At 42.9% G+C, this 24,080-nt stretch overlaps 1 protein-coding gene across 1 annotated transcript in view; it reads right to left on the reverse strand.

Annotated features, from left to right (window-relative positions):
* LOC120644014 (putative disease resistance protein RGA1) overlaps nt 1-12,607 on the reverse strand; it is a 52,808-nt gene extending 40,201 nt beyond the window's left edge. Inside the window, exons 1-6 of the mRNA XM_039920545.1 lie at nt 12,464-12,607; nt 11,937-12,079; nt 11,458-11,722; nt 11,131-11,359; nt 10,892-11,039; nt 10,524-10,787 (exon numbers count right to left, since the gene is read on the reverse strand). Of these exons, the coding sequence (XP_039776479.1) occupies nt 10,524-10,787; nt 10,892-11,039; nt 11,131-11,359; nt 11,458-11,722; nt 11,937-12,041 (1,011 nt within the window). The 5' untranslated portion in view covers nt 12,042-12,079; nt 12,464-12,607. The remainder of the gene's footprint in view (nt 1-10,523; nt 10,788-10,891; nt 11,040-11,130; nt 11,360-11,457; nt 11,723-11,936; nt 12,080-12,463) is intronic.
* Between the last annotated feature and the right edge of the window lie 11,473 nt (nt 12,608-24,080).

Raw genomic sequence — 24,080 nt, forward strand, 5'->3', positions numbered from 1 at the left:
GGAGTGTAGGTGAGGATACGACAGAGCAGACAAAAGTCTATTTTTGTCATGCTGCCATACAACAGAGGAAGGAGTCATGAAGATAAAGGAGTGGCAGATACCATCCACCATCGACATATTGATGGAGATGCAATCCTTAAAAACTTTATCCGATGTTCTATCTAGTATTGTCAAGAATTTGATTGATGAAGAAGATAGTTTAATTTCAGTTCCTGCTATTCAAATGTCGGTTATTGAAAAGCCGGTTATTAATCCTTGCAACACTGTGCCTAATGTTGCTGGTCAAGATGAAATTCGGCCATTTCAAGCCGAAATTGTTGACCCAAAATGCCCTAGCGTGAGCATAAAAACTGTATACTTCTACGCTCGGGGAGCAACAAGGCAAAGATAAAGAGGCCGGTTGCGACGAAACCGGTCTGACCGATTCTAAGACCGGTCTAACTGCTTCTTCCAAGGTTTTGCAAAATAAATCAAAACCTAAGATGGTTAAGCCAAAAAAACCTGAGATCGGTGTTTGGAAAACCATTCAAGCCAAAGGTCATAGCAAGCATTAAAAGGAAAAGCCGAAGCATATTTCTAAGAAGCTTTCGGCTAAATTCAAAAGGCAAACGAATGTCAATGATGCTAGTCGGCTTAAAAATTCCAAGCAAGCAAAATCTAGTCCGAAGCAGAAATTCCATGATCAAAATCGGCAATGGAATTATGCTCCTATGACAATGCCATTTTCATCATATAGATCACCTATGAGTATGCCATGGAGTACTTATTTCAGTATACCTTATTCTTGCCACCATGATTTCATAATTTATATATGCCGCCTCTTTCTATATATTTATGCCCAATTTATATTACTTATAGGGAGCTGGCAATTAGTAAGTCATCACCTACCAATAATGACCATTTTGATCATAAAAATCGGTCTGTACAGAAAAAGAAGCACAAGGTGATCAAGCAAGTCTATCGTGTCAAAATAGATGGACGATTGAACAAAAATTTAGATTTGACACTAGGCGAAGAAAAACCGACCGTTGAAGAAACATCGGCTAGTTTCGTTAATGAGGTTGTCACTAATGAAGACCACACTTCAAATGATATAGCTGAAGCACAATCAAGTTCGGCTGGGGGGGGGGGGCAAGGCGAGAAGAAAGAGGCCGACAGTAAGTTGACCTGTCTGACCGGCTCCAGAGGCGGTCTGACCGGTGCGACCGGTCTAACCGGTACCCAGACCGGTCTGGCCGGTGTGTCCAGTGGATCTGAAAGCAAGTTCCTTCACAGCAAGAAACAAAGCAAGGCCGAGCTTCAAGGAGCTCTTGTCCAAATATGAGAAGGAGGGAGCCACCCTGAAACAGAGGAGACGGCCAAACGAAGATAAGAATGTGTCATCATCAAGATCTTGTAAGCAATCGGATCCTCGTCCATGTCAAGGTAATTGTGCTACTATGCTATACTACCAGTTGCCCCATGGTATTAGCCATATCCTTATTATTATACACCTTTGGATTATAGTAGGATGCATATGCAATATATATTCAATATCCTTCTATATATCCAAATTGTGCCTCACAAAGATCGATTGTTACTAGCAACAATCTGGTCAAAAGAGATCTTAATTGCAGCAAGGAGAGTGAGAAAGACATGAAGAAAGATTTCAAGTATTTACAACCGAGGAGGTGTCCCTCAGGCTTATCTCACACCCAAAAGAGGAGGCTGCAATGCATGCGCGAGCAAGAGTCAATGGACCAACAAGCGGAGGTCGAGCCAAAGAGATCAACAACCATGAAGAAAGTATGGCGGCCAAAGCAAATTGTTTCATCATCAGTTTGAAGTGAAGAAAATTATGGCCAATAGTTTTTATTGCCCTTAGGACAAATATGTGGCCGATGCGTTATTAATCATCGCTATTAGATAATTTTGGTCCAGAAGAATATTTTTTGGGCACACAAGCTTTGACAAAAAAACAGGAGGGCATATATTGACGACCAAAATTGACAACAACCGGATGAGACTGGTGCCCCTAGGCGGTCTGACCGGTCGAAGTGTCTATAGTCGGTCTGGCATGACTGACCGGTCAGACCGGTCTACATGGAATCCGAGTCCAACTATGAATTTTGTAGATTTAGATCTGTAATAGGATTTCTTGTGGGGCAAGACCTCCCCACCCTATAAATATAAAAGGCCATGGCCGATAGAGGGTATCCAATCGATCAAACACAAAACAAATCTATTACTTTTATCGTCTTTACCTTTTAACCAAACCCAAACTTTTCCAACCTCGACATGCTGTTCTTCCTTCGTCTCCATGGCATTTGAGGACACCCTAGCTGGCCTGCCGAGCGTAGAGCAACCCAATGTGCGCCTGCCCCGACGGGGTCCCTCCCGAGTGGGCGTTCGTTGGATTCTCGTTGGGCTGCCCCGACGAGACCGGTCTGACTGGTTAGTGCCGCGGCGCTGCAAGGAGCATCGCTGCGCGCTGCACGTGCAAGTGCTGTTGTGTGCTAGCCCTGAATGGGCGCCAACAGAGTATGAGTGCAAAGTTTTCAAAATACGTTCAAAGGTCAACCAAATCTTTCTTGAGAATTTTCCAGCTTTTCATGGGAATTTATTCTCTTTTTCCTACAACCAAATCCATTCATTAGAAGTCTTTAAAAATCTTTTCTTGAGCTCCAAATACTTTATTTGGGTTCACTGTATCCAACTTTATCACTCATATTGTTCTTGGATCGAGATAATTTTCCTGGTTTAAATATATTTTTTGGAAATTCATCTGGAATTTGTTTTTGAACTGGAAATGTCTCCCAGAAAAAATAATGAAACCATTTCCTTTCGGTTTGGGCCTAACCCAACTTAGGCCCAGCCCAACTAGGCTTCCTCACCCCCGCCCACCTCTCCTCCCTCTGTTCCTCCTCGCCTACCTCTCCTACCAATCATGTACATCTTCCGGAAGATTTTTTCTTCCCCACCTTCTAGTGTTTGAGATTCGTGCAAACAATCTCGTCCGTCTGATCTTTATCAATCATCTCCTCAACCCTAGCTCCTGCTGCTGGTCTCAATTTCCCTGTGCGCCGCCGCTCATCCTTCCCTCTTGCGCCGCCTCCTCCCTCCTTCCTCTCGATGCGCCACCACTGGCGGCCATCTCCAAGCGCCGCACCGCGCCGCCACGCTGCCCTCCACTGCCTGCGCTGCTGCTCCCGCAGCCTGCCGGCGTGCCCCGCAGCCAGCCACGTACTGCTGCAGCACCTGTGGCAGGCCTCGTGCCGTCGCGGCCATCCATGCTGCCGGCTGCGCTCCTGTCCACGGTGGTGCGCCGCTGGGGTCAGCTGCCGCACCTCTCCCGTGCTAGAGTGCCGCTGTGCCCGACCAGGGCGTCCCGCTGCCACCTAGCGCAGGCGTGCGTCGCCGCCACAAAAGATGCGGCAAATTTTTAAAAAAATTGTTGATCTATATTTTGATAAATGTTGAATCTATTATCTTAAGATGTTGAAATAGTTGATAAAAAATGTTGAAGGTGGTTTATGTGTTTCTGAAGATGTTTGAATCTACTATTTTTAATTGTTGATCGATTTTTCATAAATGTTGAATCCAATTTTTGAAATTGTTGAATTCAGATCTCTATCCTCAACTCCATGAAATTGTTATTGGACCTCAGTGGGCTTTATAGATGGATCGCTTATCTATTTTTCGGAAGCCATATAGTTGCCCCCTACCTCTCCTAGGCGCTCATGCCACGCACCGTCGTCGCCGGCCATCCTTGGCTTCTGCGCCAAGCCACACCCAGCCTCCTGCGCCTATATAGCCGCATGCGCGAGCCCTCGCGATCCTGTTCTCCTCCGTTGCCTTGCCCAACCATAACGCGCGTGGCACGTTAGCGAATGGATCGCCGGAGCGGAGGCGTGACCGCCGGCAATTTGCCACTCCAACTCGCCATGGCCGGAGGCAAAGAGACCAAACGGATGTCACGATGTGCTTCCCTTAGCCGAGCCGCACCTGCGCCCTACCCAACCTGCCGCTCGCAACTGCTCGAGTGCCCGTCCACCGCACGCGCCGTCGCTGGAATCAGCGGGAACCGCCACCGCCGCCGCCACTTCGATTCACCGCGCTAGGGCACCGAGGGAGCAAACGGAAAGTGCCATGACGAAGCCCTCACCAATCTGAACCAGTTTTTCTGGTTCGTGTCGTCGTTCTGCCACCAAAGCACCACTGCCATAGCGAACACATGGACGCCGGCCGCCGTCTCCGATGCCGGGCCGCCTCCAACTGACTTCGCTGTCGGTGAGCACACCTCCGTGATCCCCTCGCCCTCCTCTCCCTATTCCCCCACCTAGCCTAGCCTCTTGCGCCCCGAAACGCTAGCGAGCCGAACGGCCGAGGTGCCCATCCACCATGGCTGTGAGTTCTTGAAGCTTTTGCGGTTAGGCCCTCAAGGAAGTCTGTGATTAATTAGATTTCTTCTGAGTCTTTACCGTTTTCCAGTACACCCCCTCCAAACGTTAAATGCCCTCAATCTAGCCCCATCCATGAAGTTTTGCAGATCTGAACTCGAGCTTTATCCTTTTTATGAGAACTATTGGATGTGTCTTGCAAATCTTCTCTGCCAAGTGCCAAGCCATGAAGTAACCAGTTAATCGTGTTTAGACCCCTCAAACCTTTGTACAGCTCATAGAATCCATGTTTTAGCTCCAATCTCGATCTTGATGCGTTAGATTTCTATAAGCGTAATATTTATTTTAACAACGCTGTTTGATCAAGTTTCATGCTTTCAAAATTAATAAAATATTAATTTGGTTAATGTCTATTTACACTAGTCTTTCATAACTAAAAGCTATTTAGAGTTATACCACGATCTTTCATAAACAAATGTTTAATTTGATTAATACAAACACATGTGTGTTTTTAATAAAACTTGTTTGGTCCAACACGAGACATGACGTTATTCGATTAGATGTTCTCTCATGTTGCACTTTTCAAAGCTAATAATTTAATTCGTATAATTTATACACAAACATTTACAAATAAAATTGATTAAGCTTAAACCTGTCTTTTAATGTGAAAGTATAATTTTAATTAATTCCAATAATAAATATTTCTCTGAAATGTTCATTACATGTATTTTCTTAATTAAAATAAATGAAGCATATAGTTCTTTTTCATTTATAATATAAATCTTCCGATAGCTGTATCTTTTCAACCGTAGCTCTATTTTCAGCGTTTCCTGCGCTTTGGTGACCGTAGTGACAAGCCCTATTGTTTAGCTTGTTCTTTTAAAGCTTTCCTTTTGTTTGGTGTATTGTTCTTAGTTGAATCTGTTTGTTGCTTGCATGTTTGTTCCTATGCTTGATGATTGCTATGAGTAGAAGGAACGTTGCTCGAGAGCTATCAAGAATATCAAGAACAAGAGATGATGATTACCTTAGCAGCTATTCTATGGATTAAATGCATGTGTATTCTTGATCATGATTTCAGTCCTAATAACCATATGACATGCTCATATTATAGTTAGGCTATGCTTGCATGCTTTATAATATTGATGGGTCCTATGTTAAGGATGACTAGTTTTCATTGATCATGCCTTGATAACCGGGTTTATATTCATGCTGGATAGTCTTGCATAGTTTCTATACTTGGGAATGGTTTACACTAAATGTGAAGATAATAATCATGTGTTACCTTTTGTCAATATTCATACCTATGTTCTGGTGATGATAAACCAAGACCACTTTGATTAATCTGAACATGGAGCCACCACCCAGGATTTTCCGCACAACCACAAGGACTATCATGGCTCTGGTCTTGGCTAATTAATTAGAAACTCTAGTACATGATGGCCTTACCGAAAAGGCAAGAGGGGATGCACCGTCGGGGTATAGCCCGGTCCTCTTGGGTAGTAAGCTTGGCTAAGTTACATGCCCATTAGGGAGGTTTATGCTCTGCTTTGATTTGAAACCTTAGCGGGCTATCATTTACTAGAGAATCTTTGTAAAAGCCTTGTAGCGTCTCTATGCAGACACACCTCGGAAGTGTGATAAATACCTATGTGGTACAGCATGGTTGGGCCTAAAGCTCTTTTGAGCTTTTATGCGACTTGTGGATAAAGATGTACAACCTTTGCATATTGTTAAAAACTGTTATAACAGCCGAGCTCGCGGTCATGAGCGGCCTAGACCCTCACATGATTAATTAAATTTGAAGATGAATTAAATTATGGTTACTTGATGATGATATATGATTATGATGAATATTGATGATGATAATATATTGATGCTCTATATTAATTGTAGGTTGGTATAAACTTGCATTTGCTAGTAATTATGCTACTTAATAAAATGTGACCAACTAAAGTGCTTAAAGAAATTTAATTAGCCAGCTATTTCCTTGTATAAGCTTTGCATATCATGCGCTTTGCTCTACACTTGCTGAGTACCAACCATAAGTGTACTCAACCTTATTTACATTGCTGCTCAGAAGAGAAAGGTGTGAAGTTCCCGAAGACGGTTCTAAGCGTACGTGACCCCAGTCGATTGCCTGTGAAGTTTGGAGTATTTGTTTCCAGGATAAGCTATATATCTCTGATAGACTTTTAAGTCATTTATTTGTTTATCTCGTGATACTGTTACTGTTATTCGCTGATGATGTCACTATATGGATGAAACTTGATACTGGCATATATATAGTTATGTATTCGGTTTCTTTCTAAAATCTGGTGTGACAGCACTCCACTCCACCAAAACCAGCTCCACTCCACCAGCACCACAGTTTTCTAGCTCCACTCCACCAACTCTAGAAACATATGGAGTCGATGTACGTGTTTGGCAGATTGTGTTGCTCTAGCTCCAGAAACATGAAGATTTGGTGGAAATCTACTATTTTGCCCATTGTAAATTTACCCACATGTCATCCTATTCTCCTTTCTTCCCTTTTCCTCTCTCCTCTTTTCTCCTCGTGCTCTTCCTCTACTCTCGCGGCCAGTCGCAGCCAGTCCGGGAGCATCCCCACGAGCTGCAGCGGTGCCACCAGCAAGCGGCAAAGGTAGAGCTCTGCGAGCCACGGCCTCATCGGACTTACGCTGGCTTCGATTCCACCAACCCACTCCATCTTCTATTCCACCCAGTGTTCCAGGCATCCACCCACTACCGCGCGCACACTCTGGCAATGCCATTCCGCCGCTCCCTCGCCACTAGGGATTCACCGCCACCGCTGGCACAACCACGATGTCACTCATCTCCTCACTCTCCAACCTCGGACTCGGCTACTCCATTGCCATAGCGCTCGGCTCCTACTCACCTCCTACTTATGCCTCCACCGCGGCGGTGGAGACTACTGGTTTAGGGAGGCCACCACTTCGCGAAAGCTCTGTTTTCATGGGATTTGAGTGTGACGGCTAGTTTGCGCCTTCCTCTATAAATAGAGGTGGTGGCCGGTCTTTTCATGGGTTGAGCACCCTTGGGACTTAGTGTCCATGCTTGGGGAGTGCTAGATAGCCTCTAACTCACTTGTGCTTGCAAAGAGTGTGATCCGATTGCGAGTGAGTGATTCTAGTGCGTTGCATTGAGAGATTGCAAGAGATTGGCACTAGGTGATCGAGTTGCAAGCTCGTGGTGCTTGTTACTCTTGGAGGTTGCCACCTCCTAGATGGCTTGGTGTTGTGTCTCCGTCGTGAAGCCCACAAGAAGATTGTGCGGTGCTCCGGAGAAGTGATTGTGAGGGGTATTGTGCTCACCCCGCAGGAGCCGCAAAGAGCAACTCTAGTTGAGTGAGACTTGAAGAGCAACAAGTGGTTCGGCCGGATCATATGATAGAGCTCGGTGTGCGCACTCCATGTAGGAGAGTGTGACTTGAGAGTCACCACTAGCAAGAGGATCGGCGGCAACCTTGGAGCTTGTCTCAATGGGGAGTAGCTTGATGGCAACCAAGTGAACCTCGGGATAAAATCATCGTGCCAACATTTATCTTCCAGTTGGTTTGCATCCCCGATACACAAGTTTGTATTTACTTACTCATATATTGTGCTTGTGTAGTTGGTCTTGTAATTAGTTAGCTTCCGTAGCTTGCTAGTTTTCTTCCTTGCTTGTGTGGCATAGAAGTAGTTTCCTTGCGTGACTAATTGGCTTGAGTAGCTTTGTTAGTCACTTTGCTTAGTTTGTGTAGCTATGTTTTTTGAGCTCTCTAGTTTGGTTTGTGTAGCCTTGCTTTTGAGAACTACTAGTTGTGCTTAGGCTTTGTGTGTTTTGCATACTAATATGAGTAGGAACTCCCTCTTGCTTGAGTACTAGTGCTTAGGTTTGTGTGACCTTGCAAACTAGTTTTTCTTAGGTGAGCTCTACCTAGCCCGGCACCTTAGTTGCTCCATTAGGATCCTTTTGTTAAGGTGCAAGTCATAGATAGAGGGGTGTAGTCTTGGCTAAACCGATTAGACCGATTAGTTTAATTCTGCTTTTGTTTCGGTTAGCCGGCAACGTTTTAAGTTTTAGAAAGGACTATTCACCCCCCTCTAGTCCGCCATCTCGACCCTACACTTGACCTGGCCGCTATCGCGTCCTACCCAAGGTACGAGTGCAGGCAGGGGTTCCACGCCTGGCGAGGTCTTGCGGGGGCGGCGCGATTCAGCGGGGACAGCGTGGTCCATCGGGGGCGGCGCAGTCTGGCGAGGGCGACGTGATTCGGCGGGAGCAGCCCGGTCTGTCAGGGGCGTCGCAGTTCTGCCGGTGCTGGCGAGGTCTGTCGGGAGCGGCGAGGCCTGAGGGATGGAAGGGGACGTCGGGGTTTATTTTTTTTAATCGAAACAGTATGTTTGTGTAACTAGGAGGTCTGAATCTGGCGTTTTAGAGCACCTCTTGAGGTACTCCACAAAAAATGTGGATCTGGCCCCCTGCTCCACGTTTTTTCTGGAGCTAGAGTTTGTGGAGCTGGACTTGTTTGGCTGCAAGTTTTATAGAGTTGGTGGAGTAGAGCTATTTTTGGTGGAGTGGAGTGTTCCCAAATAGAATCTTAGACTCTAAAGAAGGACGAACCCAAGCAGGCCGGACAGGAAGAAAAGCACCGTATAGGTTAAGCGAGTGGGAAAGGAATGAATTGGCCCATGTAATGGGCAGCTGCTAGGAGGCAGTTTGTATCTAATAAAAGCCTGACTTGCAACAGGGGAAAGACGATTTGGAACTTGTGGGCGGCGGCAACGGCAAGCACTCTGCTCGACGTCTCCGATGAGTTCCTCGTCCCTGAAAACTTGATCCAGTTATTTAGTACAAGGTGATATCGAAGCATATATCGAGCGCGCGTGTCAATTTAAATCCTATAAAATCTCTTATGTCTATGGACGTCGGAGATAGTACTATATGTTGCTAGTTTATGTTGTTCTGCCCTCTATTTTCTTAGCATGATTTTCAAAAGCTGTAATACATAAATTTCCTATCAATTATTACCAGGAAATAAACAATATGAAATTGCAGCTGTAATAGTAGCGACAGACGACGCACCGTTGGTGACATTGCATGTTGAAGAAAAGACAGTCCCAGGAGGTTCACAATATACTTCTCACAGAGCTCCATAGTGGAGGACAGTAATGTTTGCTTTATGAAATCCAAAGAAATCCATTGGTGGATTAGATCGCGTTTAACAATCTTATAACCCTTTGGAAATATTGCACAATAGGTAAAGCATGACTTCAAGCAGTCATCCATATGCACATAACTTAATTTCAAGGACGCAAGAACATGATTTGGCAAAGATGCGTCCCTTGAAATAGTTTCAGTCCAGATTTCACTGTTCATCACTTTCTCCCATTCAGCATATTTCCTGGACTGCAATATGGATCCAAGAGTTTGAGCTGCTAAGGCCACACCTCCACACTTCCGGGCAATCTCTTTTCCTATACCCACCAACTTTTCTTTGTCATGTCTAGCTTGAAAACCACTTTTTTGTTTAATTATATCCCAGCACATTTCATCCGTCAGGGCTTCAATCTTATATGGTTCAATGTTACTGCAAATTGTCCTCGCGATATCTTCACTGCGTGTAGTTACTAAGACAACTGTTTTGCTGCTGTCACCAGGATTTAGCATATCCTTCAAATCCATTAGTCGAACTCTATTATTCTCCCAAAGATCATCTAAGACAATCAGAATATTCTTACCAGCAATTAGTTTGGTGAGGCAATTCTTTATTAAATGTAGTTCATTTGCTTGGTTCTCCTTTCCAGATAGCTGTGAAATTATAGAGTTACCAATTTTACACAAGTCAAATCTCGGGGACACATAGACCCAAGCCTGAGAATAATATTTGAAATTTGTATCATTGTAAATTAGTCTCGCAAAGGTTGTCTTGCCAATTCCTCCAATACCATATACAGGAAAGATTATGATCTTCTCTGACACGCTCCCAAGTAAAGAAGCCATCTTTTCCTTGCTCCCTTCTCTTCCCACAATTAGTTCTTCTCCAACGTGGAATGATGTTTCCTGTGGATTGTCAGATTCTTTCTCACTGCTGCTAGAACTTGAAATAAAATTTGAATGCTGGTGTTGATCAGTGGTCACCTTATATTCCTTTGTCGGCTTCATCTCACTGTGCTCTGTTGTTTTGTTTCTTTCCTTGGGAGCCTGCAGGTTGATTACCTCGTTATTGATGGCTTCTATCTTACTTAACTCATCGATAATCTTGACAATATCTGGCCTTTTTTGGCTATCATCCTCCAAGCAGTTCAATGCTATCTGGGTGCATGTCTCTACTTGGCGGAACCATGCTTCAAGTAAGGAACCATTACTGTATTTCTCCCATCTCTTCCTCCAGTTTCTCAGGACCTGAGAAATTGAGCTGTCAAGATGGGCTAGTACCATTCAAATGTGAATATGACATAGATCTGATTAAAATTTTAATCTTATTAAAAATAAATATGATTTGTCACCTGATCAATAAATTCTGCCGGCGCGTCTACATATTTGGAGTGGCCGTCTGGTCCTGACACTATCCTTATTATTATACCACCCAAGCTGAATATGTCGAATTTTTCTGATATTTTACCTCCGTGGATGAATTCTACTGGCTGGAACCCACTGCATTGCATCAAATGCAACGAATTTAATCGTAATACATAGAGATTTTGTGATTAGAGAAAGGATGTATTAACATGACGAATCGACTTACAGTGTTCCTAAAGGACTTTGTGTGGTCCTTGCTAGTTGGTCACTAAAGATCTTGGATAAACCAAAGTCTGCAATCTTTGGCACCATGTTCTCATCTAGTAATATGTTGGCAGGTTTTAGGTCTAAGTGTAATAGAGATTCTCCCCTGTCCTTATGAAGATATTTTAAACCTTCACATATCCCTTTAATAATTTTGTACCGCATATCCCACTCAAGGCCACAAGATTCCTCTGCAGTGATAATAAACAGAAACATTATCCGTCAACCAAATACAAATATATGCAGGAACATTTTAGTCGATGACACTGAAAATGGAATAGAAGCATACCAAAAAGATGATTTTCTAGGGTACCATTGCCCAAAAACTCAAAGCAGAGTGCTTTCTGTGTCTCCTCAGCAAGTACTGGTTTTCCGTCGTACTCTGTACGTGTTTGCTTTGTTTCATAGCAATAACCTTGAACCCGTACAATGTTTTTATGTTTTACCTTCGTGAGGTTATAAAACTCATTTCGAAATTGCCTGTCATCAAGATCCGAAGTGCGACCTTGAAGAAATATCTTTACAGCAACATGATTGCCATTTGCAGTCACTCCCTGTCAAAGATACGTAAAATGTTGGTACTGGCTTTGTTTTACTTGTTATGGCATACTATTATCACATTTGATTTGCGTTATCATGTTCAGTAGTAAGAAAGTCGTCCATTAATTTTTGGATAACATCTAGTAGCGAGGCAGGCAGGTATGCTGTTTCCAAGCACTAATGTACCTTGGTCGGACTTATTCTTCACAAAACATGCCTAAATCTTACCCTGTAAACTGCTCCAAATGCTCCTTTCCCAACTTTCTGCTTCTCCGAGAAACCATCTGTAATTTCTCGTAAAAACTGAAATGTTACTTCCTCTGGTTCTTCCATAGCTGTGCAGTGTAACTTGATGTCCTTGTTTCTTTCTGCTGGTACAAAGAAGAATATCAGGTGAGGAATATAGAACATACCCTAACCTTACAGGAGCAGAAGCGTAGCTTCATATCTGTATCTTACCAGTAGCGACCATATATGGATCAGATCCAGAGCAGCTTAATAATTATAAGTAAGAAGGGGATTCGGTCCGAATTGACCGAATCTCACCGAAATTCATCCATCTCGGAAGGATCCGAAACGAATTTAGTGCTTCAAAATTTGAATATTTCCAGAAATCTATCCGAAAACCGACCGAAATTCGCCCAATTCGGTTGGGACCGAATTTTTCTCGAAATTGAATCCCAAAACCTTGGTAAGAACTAGATCAAGTGCAGTGCCACTATGGAAGACAATAGGGAGAAGATTAAGGATAGTACCTGAGAACTGAAAAGGGTAGCAGCACTGGTGACAGATTGCGCCCAATGAAGGGAAGACTCGAGTAGATGCGAAGGCCCGGTGGCGATAATGGATGGCTATGGTGTGAGCTTGGAGGTGCTGTGAGCCATGGACAAGAGACTTTATTCCCTCTTATCACTTGAGGAGAAAAAATAGTACCGGACAGGATATACAATTTTTATTCCATCTCTCTCGCCAAGATATAATTTTAAAGGAGTGTTAGTATCCCAATGTACATGGGTAGACGCCAATCTTGCCATCCAGCCGTCCGAACTGCCTTTAAGGGTTGGGAGCGATGCAGGGTTATCAGATTGTTTTGGGACATGTAACAGGGGATAGGTAATCAGCTTTTTTATGAGTTAGCAGGCACGTTGTCTCTGACAAAAGGTACTCTGCATTGTGAATAAAAAACATAAAGATACCTGCAAAACGGTGACACATAACTTTGATCATTGAGAGCACAAAACAACACTATTGCAGAGACATGAACATACACTTAACTTTGATAACTGAGAACACAAAACAACACTATTGGAAGTGGTAGCCGCCCTTAGTACGGGATGCCATGCATGTGCCTTACAGCAAACTAAGCAGATTCGCCTAAACACTGCTACTACTTTATAGAAAAGTTCCAAACTTGGGATACATTCATCTCGTTGTGCATTCTCCAAACTTGGAACAATGACCAAAGCCGAAGTTTGCACCCCAATATGACCTGACACTACATTAGTATTTTTCAAATCTTAAATAAGCTTTATAATTATAGTTTTAATAAGAAAGAAGAATTCAACAGTAACATGTATTTATATATGTAAAATTATCGAGCTGCTACTGATATGGATTAAATACTCCACCTTTCTCTCTTAATCTTGGTCTTGGTGTCCTGTACCTTAGTCTGAATCTTTGTTTTCAAACTGAAAGTTCTAAAGCTCTGTTGCCACACCGAAAATAAAGAACACTTGTTACCAATAGAATAGATGGACTGAACATATACCCAGACCATGAACATGCAGATAGATAATATATATGATTCTATCAAATCTGAAGCACAGTATAACATTTTATCTAAACTAGGCGTATGGCCCGCGCATTTGCGCGGCTAGTATTGAAAATTCAAAAATTTGCATGTCGTTGTATCCTTAATATTTTTTAAAGATTATACTATTTGTTACCATACATCACCTTGTTCATTTTCGTAAATTATGTCTTATTGTTGGTTAAAACAATTCAAATATGATCTACCTATAATAACAATTTGATTTGTTGAGCTTTAATAATATTATGCATCTAATTATTCTTATTTTCTTTTTATTTTGATTGATTATTATTAGCTTTAGTTTTTATTAATAGTATATGTTTGTAACTAATACAAAGCTAAATGGTATTTTATATTTAATTTTTATAATAGTATTGGTGGGTGATTTTTAATTAGTTGCACGGGTATTTTAGGCTATTTTTTATCGTAATGGCAGGGGTGGGTAATTTTTAATTAGGCACTTGGGTATTTTAGGTTAATTTTTATCGTAATGGCAGTGGTGGGTAATTTTTATTTTTCTATTTTTTTCTGATTAATGTGGGAATTTTTAAGACTTGAGAGCAAACGTGGAGGTTTTTTTTGTTGGCCAAATAATAAGATAATACTATCTAACACCAACTTTTGCCGAAAGCCAGAATGAAGGCGATCGAGAAGAACAAGAAACCTGCTTTTGGAGATGGAAATTAACGACGATCGCTCGCAGTCGCAGGTTCTCTCTCCGGCGGTCCGGCCCTCCCGCGCCTGCGCGCGTTGTGGTCGCAAAGGTGGTGACTCGTGTGAAGGGAATAAAGCTGCCGGCGATTACGCGGCTGCTTTAATTTGGTGTCCCTGATGACCCCGCCCGGTCAAGGGGATAAGCTACTTGGTTTAAAGTTTAACCCGCTCCTTAATGATGACTTTCGCGGCGTTTGTTTACGGAGGACGGGTAGCTCTCCTTTTGGAGTACCAGGTCAGTAGGTCACTAAGCCTTAGATTACACCTGTTAATTAGGTCGAGTCGAACGCGATTATTTAACCAGTCGTCGCAAGTCGCCTGCCTAACAAATAGACGACTGCGTACTGTAGTTAGTCTGTTCCGTTGGTCCGATCCTACCATGAAAAGTGTTGCTGTGTCAAATCGAGATTGTGTGGGTGTTTAGGTTTATTAGAAAACTATGGAGATGACGAGGATTATTATTCAACATGGGGGAATCAAATAAAAAATACTATACTCAGAACTAGAAATTTCGAGTAGCGAAGGAAAAACGCAAAGTAGCATTAATAATATTATGCATATAATTATTCTTATTTTCTTTTTATTTTTATTAATTATTGTTAGCTTTAGTTTTTATTAATAATATATGTTTGTAACTGATACAAAGCTAAATGATATTTTATATTTAATTTTTATAATAGTATTGGTGGGTGATTTTAATTAGTTACACGGGTATTTTAGGCTAATTTTTATCGTAATGGCAGTGGAGGGTAATTTTTAATTAGGCACACGGTATTTTAGGCTAATTTTTAAAATAATGGCAGTGGTGGGTAATTTTTATTTTTTTATTTTTTCTGATTAACGTGAGAATTTCTAGGACTTGAGAGCGAAAGTGGAGGCTCAGTTTGTTGGCCAAATAATAAGATAACTAGGCTTATGGCCCGCGTATTTGCGCGGCTAGTATTAAAAATTCAAAAATTTGCATGTCGTTGTATCCTTACTAATTTTTTAAAGATTATACTATTTGTTACCATACATCACCTTGTTCATTTTTGTAAATTATGTCTTATTGTTGGTTAAAAGAATTCAAATATGCTCTACCTATAATAACAATTTGATTTGTTGAGTTTTAATAATATTATGCATATAATTATTCTTATTGTATTTTTATTTTTATTGATTATTGTTAGCTTTAGTTTTTATTAATAGTATAGGTTTGTAACTGATACAAAGCTAAATGATATTTTATATTTAATTTTTATAATAGTATTGGTGGGTGATTTTTAGTAGTTACACGGATATTTTAGACTAATTTTTATCGTAATGGCAGTGGTGGATAATTTTTAATTAGCCACACCGGTATTTTAGGCTAATTTTTATCGTAATGGCAGTGGTTGGTAATTTTTATTTTTCTATTTTTTTCTGATTAACGTGAGAATTTCTAGGACTTAAGAGCGAACGTGGAGGCTCTGTTTGTTGGCCAAATAATAAGATAATAGATAGATAAGAGTTCGCTTTATATATATACAACTATTGTCAGCCTATTGAAGCAAGATATAAAAATAGCAACCAAAATTTAAGATGATTTTTTAATATGATCAAGAAAAACATTGGTAAATATAAAACTGCAAGTGAAATGTATTTCTAATTGTGATACTTTGCTTGGATGGCATCCAAGGGAACAGGAGTTATTGTAGGATAGCTAACATCATGCAACAAGTCGGCCGCCTACAGCCCATGCCACCCACTCCAGCTAGCCAACGCCAGGCACACGCGGTGTGGGCCTGTGAGGCCGCTGCCCGCTCTGCTCCCCGCAGTGAGCGAGGCACACACAGAGCTCGAGCTTCTCAAGCACAGCGAACGCGGCGGCGGCAGGACGTCGAGTGATGCTGTTCAGTCACACGCAGTGGCGGCGCTGGTTCGCCGACAGGCGTCCTGCTTGTAGGTGTTCACCTCTATCTCACTATCTCCTCTTTGCTTGTGGCTGTGGCCTTCTCGTCCTCGTTTCGCTCTTCAGGGTACATGTCGTCCGGCCTTCACAACCAGCCGGAGCAGCTGACTTCAGCATTGCTCCCATTTGCACTACAACTCCGGCTGTGTTGACGTAAAAATCTACACACCAAAGTCTGAGAGCACTGTTCATCAAACTCAGACTGCAATTTTTTTGGACCAAACATGCCAGTCAGTTTGACCATTTAACTGACAAGGTGAAGATGATCCTCTTGAGGTAAAAGACGATCGGCCGATCAGACCGATTTGATCCTGGCACCAACAGCGATAACATCATAGCAGAATAAAGCATGATAAATAAATAACCGGCCATGAGGCCGATTCCAGCATCCTGCTGAGCATAAGCGGCTCATCGACTATCCAAACTAGATCTGTACAATTGATGGCGACATAGCTTGAAAGCTATCGGCTAGAGAACCGATAGGAAACAGGGCGCCGTTGACCTTTTGATCCACTATGAATAAGACCATAAGCCAATGAAGCTTCAACTAACTTTACTACTAGTATTTCTAGATGAAACAATAGCGATGCGCCCGAAAGTTGTAATTTAGAAATACTACTAGCAAAAGATTAATCTAACCTCACCAGCCAATAGATCTATCCACAGTAGAACTCGATCTCAACGGCACATGACCGATAACCATGAATAAGATGCAACGGGCCATTAATTAATCTATCATCTATTTTATTAGGATAAAAGCTAATCAAAGTAGATCAGATAGCAAGACGATGGATTACAGAAATATTAGCCGATGCAAACTTAATCAAGGCAGGATAAATGTGATTCTACCACATCTAGCCGATCAGACGATGCGGCTTTGCAAGATATGACAATAATCGATAACTGGTAGGTAAACTAGATGAAATTACAGTGATGCGCCGGTAATTAAAGCCTAGCAGACCTGATAACTTGTAGGCGAATCTAGACGAAACCACAGTGATGCGCCCGGTGGTTAAAGCCTAGAACTCCTTGTAGACGAAGACTGCGGCGAACTGGAGATCGAGGTGATGCAGCCCAGCTTGATGAAGAACTCATCGAAATCTACATTACTCCTACTCCTAAGACAGAAAGTTAAAAGTACTTGAGAAATTAAATGTATTGTATTGATCGATGTGATGAAAATTATAATGACCGTCATCCCTTTATATTTATAGGGGCGGCTTGGATCTCACGCAGGAGACTTGCCTAAAGCAACTATGATTTGACTACCTTAATTAATGCCTAAACAAAGAAAATATTAAGATACGTGGACTCTGAATCCCCTCGTGTAGAGTCCTTATCGATGAAACTTCTCTGTCTGACTTGCCCGTGAAGAAGAAATCTTGCTTACGTTATCAATTAGGACTAGTCCTTCTCTCATGCGACAATTCATCCTTATTTTATTCCATTTACTTCGACATGCACATTATGGATCTGTCCTCGCTGCATCTAGCTGTATGCCTGCATGCACTTTCTTTATCCCACGGGCTCATTGGTAACATTTTCTATCAATAATAATAAAATATCCGGCCATGATGTTAACCACACTTAGATTAACCGAGAGCTCTCTATGTGATAAAACTACACACGTACATGCAAGTATTATTAGCTTTCACCTCTTCACATGTAAACTCCATATACTTTCATGCTCCAAGCTCTGTCGGCAACTTCCAAATGCATATCGGCTTCCAGATTGATACTCTGTCCAAATACACCAACAACCGATTGCTTCACGATTCAGATTACATTGGGTTTGCCAAAATCCGTTGTCAACAGGCTGGCTCGTGACAATTCGGCATAGCATTTCGTCAAACACGTTGCAAGCACATCCGCATACGGCAAGGGCTGCCGACGCTCTAAGAGTCGGGAGGTGAAGGACCGAATAGGTGACCAGAAGGGGGTGAATGAGAGCTTCAAATTCGATTTCGAAAAACCAGATAGAAAAAGTCCCAATTACACCAGACACACCTCAAACAGTTAGTATCAGTATCGCATAGCTCAGGACGGCTATCGGCAGTCAGAACACACTCGCGGAAAGCAAAGCGATGAAAAGCACACACAAAACTCGCGCACTCGCACAAACACACAAAAGACGATCAGAGAAAAATCACCGGAAAGAAAACATCTCAAGTACTCGAGCAAAGAGGGGTTAGTCCACAGAGAAACAAAAACTAAAAATACTGGAATGAAATCTAGCTAACACATGCACAATTTAACTAATTTTTGTTTTGCTTTTTCAGGTTTTAATTAAGAAGGAAATTAATTGAACCGGGAGCATGAAAATAAATCTAGTGATAGAATTAAGAGACTATGGCTAGAGGGCAACACTAGAACATGACAAGCTACTCAACTAGAGCCTAAAATAGTTCTAGCAAAAACAATCAAAAAAGAAAAACCTAGTGAGACATTATGTCGATTGTGGGCGCAATTTTGCTAATGAAGAGCGAGCTCGATCGGGGCCAGGATCTTGCACACACGCACCCAATCCATCTCCCTGCACAAGAAAATGGACACTACTGCTGCGGGCTGGAGCCGCTGCCCCACCGGTGCCTCTCGAAGTTCACTCTGGCGCTGCGCCGCCGCCTCAGAACTAAGCCGAGTGCCGCTGACCGCTTGCTGCCGCACTGTGCGTCTGGCAGCTTGCCCTCGCCGCTGCACTGTTTGCATCGGGTGAGTGCAGAGTGCCACGTGCGTGGCCACCGTCGTGCGCTCGTGGGCCTCCTGCCCATTGATCGCACCTGGCGCTCCTAGGCAGAAATGCGACGGCCGCCGCCGCCTGAGGTCTGCGCAGGGGGCGTGCCCTACCTGGCGCACGCGCGATCAGACCGCTGCACGCTGAGTGCCGAGGCTCAAAATTCCTGCAAGTCAACGAAGGAACAGACACAAAGGGACTCAAAAAATCCAACAGAAATCTAGAAGGAAAGAACACGAATTGAATCAGATCAAAAACCCGGTGGGCTCAAGGAGGAGAGGGCCTCCTTTCCCATCCAATTTGTAGCACAAGGTCTCAAATCTTCATAGCAATTTCCTAACCCTAGGAGAGGAGAGGAAGGGGGAAGAAGAAAGAAGAAATACCAGGAAGGGGGCGACGGGAGAGGGGGGAAAAGAACAGCGAGCACACACGGAGTGTTGTCGCAAAAATCAACACACTGGAATCCGAGGGCAAGTGTTCGCCAAGCTCTGGAAAGTCAACCAAGCATGCCAGTCAATTTGACCTGAAATTGACAAGGGAGAAAACAAAGTCAAATTCGAGAGCGTATCACTGGGATTCCGAATATCTCTCACACAGGTATATCGGCAAGCTTTGCCGATACAATAGACGACTAAAAGGTATTAAATGCAAGTGTATAACAAACGAGTGCGTCGGCAGGATCAGCCGATGCACTAAACGACAAAACTGGCTTGAAGTAGCCGATTACACGTATATAACAAAATCTAAGGTACGAATGTGCAACTTAGATAATGTAAACTAAAAATAGATCTAAACCGGCTCTTGAAATAACGAAAGTATTATTACAAAACCTAAAGCCGATCTAATATATTTTTAGCAGATGGATCTGATAATGGCCAAAAAGCATAGGAAAATCTACAAATCTAGCCGATATCGATAATTGGTGAATAAATCTAGATGAGATGACAGCGATGCGCCCGGAAGTCAAAGTTTAGATAAACTCGATAACTTTTGAATAGATTTGAACGAAGCCACAGCGATGTGCCCGGTAGCTAAAGCTCAAATATACTCGGTAAAACGAAGACTCACTAGCAAACCAAGTCGCTCGAATGTGAGACGTCCTTGATCAACTTGAAAGAACTCGTCAAAAAAGAAAAGAAAAGGCGAAGTCGCCGAGAAAGTACAAAAGAATTGTAAATTGTTGTTGTATTGGATGTGTATCAAGTTTTTCCAGTCTCTTACAACTGATATTTATAGCCTAACGCTACCGAGTCCGAGCCGATCACGGCAAATATTACTTGACCTAAAAGAAAGGACTTACTAAAGATAAACTACTCTAAATATTACAACTGAATCATCAAGATTTTTGTAGAGTCCGGATCTTCTTCTCCTCCATTGACTTCATCGGCAACTCTCCATCGGCCGAGCACTTGAGCAGACAAATCAGCATCTTCGAAGCATATTCCTCTAGTCCATCGGACAGACTTCATCGGCCGATTCCAACACTGTGCATCTTTTGGTTTCTTCCAAATCGGCCACCTTCCCTTCATTAAAATCACCTTCCTTGACATGTGTCAAAAAACGGTGTCAACACATGCCCCCAGTTTCAGGATAATTTATTTTGTTCCGAAACTATTTCGATCCATGATTGCCCTTCTGCACCAACGTTCCAATCAGCATTTAGAGCAATTCCTCATTCCCTGTGCACACGGCACACTTAGCATAGTCGGGTAAAACACTTCTTTGCCCCTGATCCTTTGCCTTCCGATCGCACAAATCCAATGCGCCGATTCATTTTCCGTCTTTTCATCCAATCCACCTCTTTGCTTTTGCCCATAAATATCACCCTTCTGGCCTGGTATCGGCAACAAGCTTTCATCAGCTATAGCATCCCTTTTCTTCCTCTTCCAGCAAAAACCCTATGTCTTCCTATAGCAATGGCGGGCTTCAAGTGTTCTGATGAAGGTCCTTATGACGCCCCGCTGGCGATCCATCGTCGTTTGGAGTAAGCTTTCCTCTTCCACTTTGGATTGCCATGTTTCTTGATTGGTTCTGATTCCCAATCTTTGCACAGTGACGACGCCTCTTCTTCTTCAGACTCCTCCGGCTCGGAGGGCCCCCTTTTCCCTGGTGTCCCCGAGAGCACCAAGGAATTCATTCGCCAGCTTCTCTGCGAGAAGGACGAAGCTCGGCAGAACTATTCCCAGGAGACCATCAGGTCTCAACACCTCGCCACCGAACTCGGCACAAGCCGACCAGGCAGTTGTCCAGGCCCAACTCACTGCCGCAGACTCCAGGTTCGCCTGTAAGTTCTCTTCCTCGTGCATTATTCCCTTCCCCCTCAAATCTTTACCTCTGACTCTTTGCTCCGTCAGTCCTGGAGTCGTAGGTCCAAACCCTCCACGCCGCAGCTGCCACCACGACCGGATCGGTGAATGCTCGCGGCAACACCGTCGCCGCCCGCCTAGAGGACATCCCCAACTGTGTCCGGGAGGTCACCTGGCATGGAGTCCGCCGCGGCGCCGCTGTGGCCCTCGCCATAGCTCAGCTCGAGACCGGCCACGACTTCTTGCAACTCAAACCGGTTCACTTCCCGCTGGGCAGCGAGGATTGGTGGGCCTTCGAGGAGCTCGCCGACGACATGGAGATGGCAGCCGCCGCCATCTCCGAAGATGTTAGCATAGAGGCGATCATCAGCAATGTTTTTGCCGATGACTAGATTTCTAGGAGTAGCATCTTCTAGGAATAGCCTCTGCTGTATCGGCCAGGTCATTTGATCTCCGTATCTTAATTTCTCCTGATTCGAGCTCAATGACAAAACATTTATTTCTTTTTCTTTATTGTGTGCTTGTTTGCGTGCGCCATAGATGATGGTGTGAACGAGGGAGAGCCCATCGAGGAGTTTGCCGAGCAATACCGCGAGTCGGAGCACGAAGGCCAGTACCGTGAGCCGGAGCCCGAGGACCCATACTGCGAGCAGGAGTTCTCAGAAGGTTTAGGGAACGGCAAGTCCAATTCCATCCTTTGATTGCATATTTAACCCAATTTTTCAAACACAAACTATCGGCCTGTTTTACAAAATTGCATATTGTTTTATCGCTGAAACCCAATTGGTTAGCCACCCCTTGATTGCTATGAACATTCCTTGATGACCTCGATTAATCGCTAAACATGATCCGTTCTATTTAGACGTTAATTGCTGCTAGCAACGCTTAGGACTATGTTACTTATTAGACTCCAAAAATGATTACAACATGTTTTGTTAAAAGAAAATGCGTGAGTATTTTGAGAAAGGGAAAAATGGGATATTTGAGAAATGAAATAAAAAAAATGATCCGATGAGATGGATGGATGGCTTTTCTGTGTGAACTGTCATCTGTTGTTGGCTCGTACCTCTGTGGTTGAGCAAGGTTGGGAGATGTCCATCTTGTCACCAATTAAGGACCGAGTTGATGTGTCATCTTGCCTAACTTCACTATCGTGCAACCACTCGACCGTTGTGTGTGGCAACAGCTTAGCATAAATCCCACTAGTTAGTCTGATAGCCATCAGGAGAGCTGAGAGCAACGGGTGATCAATGAGACGGGATAAGATCTTGGTGACTTATGCCCCGGTTAAACCTCAGTGATAGGTCAATGGCCCCTTGGTGGAGTCTGTGGTGGCTAGTCAGGTCTAGCTAAGGTGAGTAATGGCTTTGTTGGGATCTGCACCGACACCAAGGTGATCGTGCTGTGGTACCCCACTTGTGGGTAAAATATACAACCTCTGCAGAGTTAAAAACTATTCGAATAGCCATACCCACGGTACTCGGCGAGTTACGGTTTGGTCACATGACTAGATTTTGTGGATGGATGGGTTATGGTGTGAGTTGTTTTGGAAGGTGTCCGGCAGTTGTGCCGTGAGCTACGGCGGATGAGGAGTCCGGTAGCATTAAAACATGGATCCTTTGTGTAGGATCAACCCCACTTATTATTCGGTTACTAAAGAAATGTTTTGGAATTTTTTTTAAAAACAAACCCTTGCATGTGTAAAATCTAGCTTTTCTGCAAATTAACCTCAGCCTTATCCTTGATTTATCCTGCGCATATCTGTGATTATCCCCCCCTGGGTGGGGTTGGACTTGCTGAGTACTTTTGTACTCACCCCGATATATATATTGTTGCTTCAGAGGAAGATCCGGAGATTGCTGAAGACGTTGAGTAGAGGTTGCGTCCGCACCCAACTTTGCCTGTGGTGTTGGCCCTCTGCAAGATGCTTCTACTGGTGCGATACTCTGAGCCTGAGCTGGAACCCATCTGGGTCGTGCTTTGGTGTATCACCGTAGCCTTTTTACTGCTTGTTATCGTTTGTATCGAGTGTCCGCCTCCACGGAGGTTGTACGGTGATTGAACTATTTGTTGAATAAATATGTTATCAGTATCCTGAGACTGATATTTGTATCACATTTAGCCTCTACTTATGTGGGGACGCTTCATCATCTAACTCTAATTTCTTCGTAACACCACCCTCCCCCCACCCGCTTTATTAATTTCTTCTTCTTCTTGTGGTCTTGTAATCAATTGAATAACTCCTTGAAAACCCTTTGGAAAAAAATCAGGAGATGTATGTATATGTCATGGGAAAAACTCCTTAACCCCTTATGGGAAAATAGGAGAAAATGTTGATATGACATATATGTGTTGGTATTCCATCAAAACTCCTTTAAAACTCAATGGGAAAATATAAAAGAAAATGATATGGAATATCATTAATTGCAAACTTATATGAGAAAAACATCGAAAGGAAACTCATAAATAAGTTCGAATATATTAAGATCTGACCATTTCTGAAGTATAATTCTCCCCCAAAACCCATTAGAAAAATATAAGGAGAAATAATATCTTGAATATCTTCTTAAAAACTCTATGAGAAAACAGAAGATATGATATATGTAATATGCCTCGAATATCCCCTTAAAAACCCTGGTGGGAAAAATTAGGGATATGACCTAAAATATTGCCTCGTTGAAAACCCATTTATGAGAAAAACCTTGATACTGAAAACTCATTTAGGAAAAGAGTACAATTATATAATCTGATGATTATAGTTAGTTCTATTGGTTACGATTTAGGGAGAATCTCCCCTTGATCCTTGCAAATTTCATGATTTGGTTTTCAAGGTTTCTATTTCCCCATAAAATAGTTTAGAAGAAATGTATCTTATGATATT

Source organism: Panicum virgatum, chromosome 8K (assembly GCF_016808335.1).
Source record: "Panicum virgatum strain AP13 chromosome 8K, P.virgatum_v5, whole genome shotgun sequence".
In the NCBI taxonomy this organism is placed as follows: Eukaryota; Viridiplantae; Streptophyta; class Magnoliopsida; order Poales; family Poaceae; genus Panicum; species Panicum virgatum.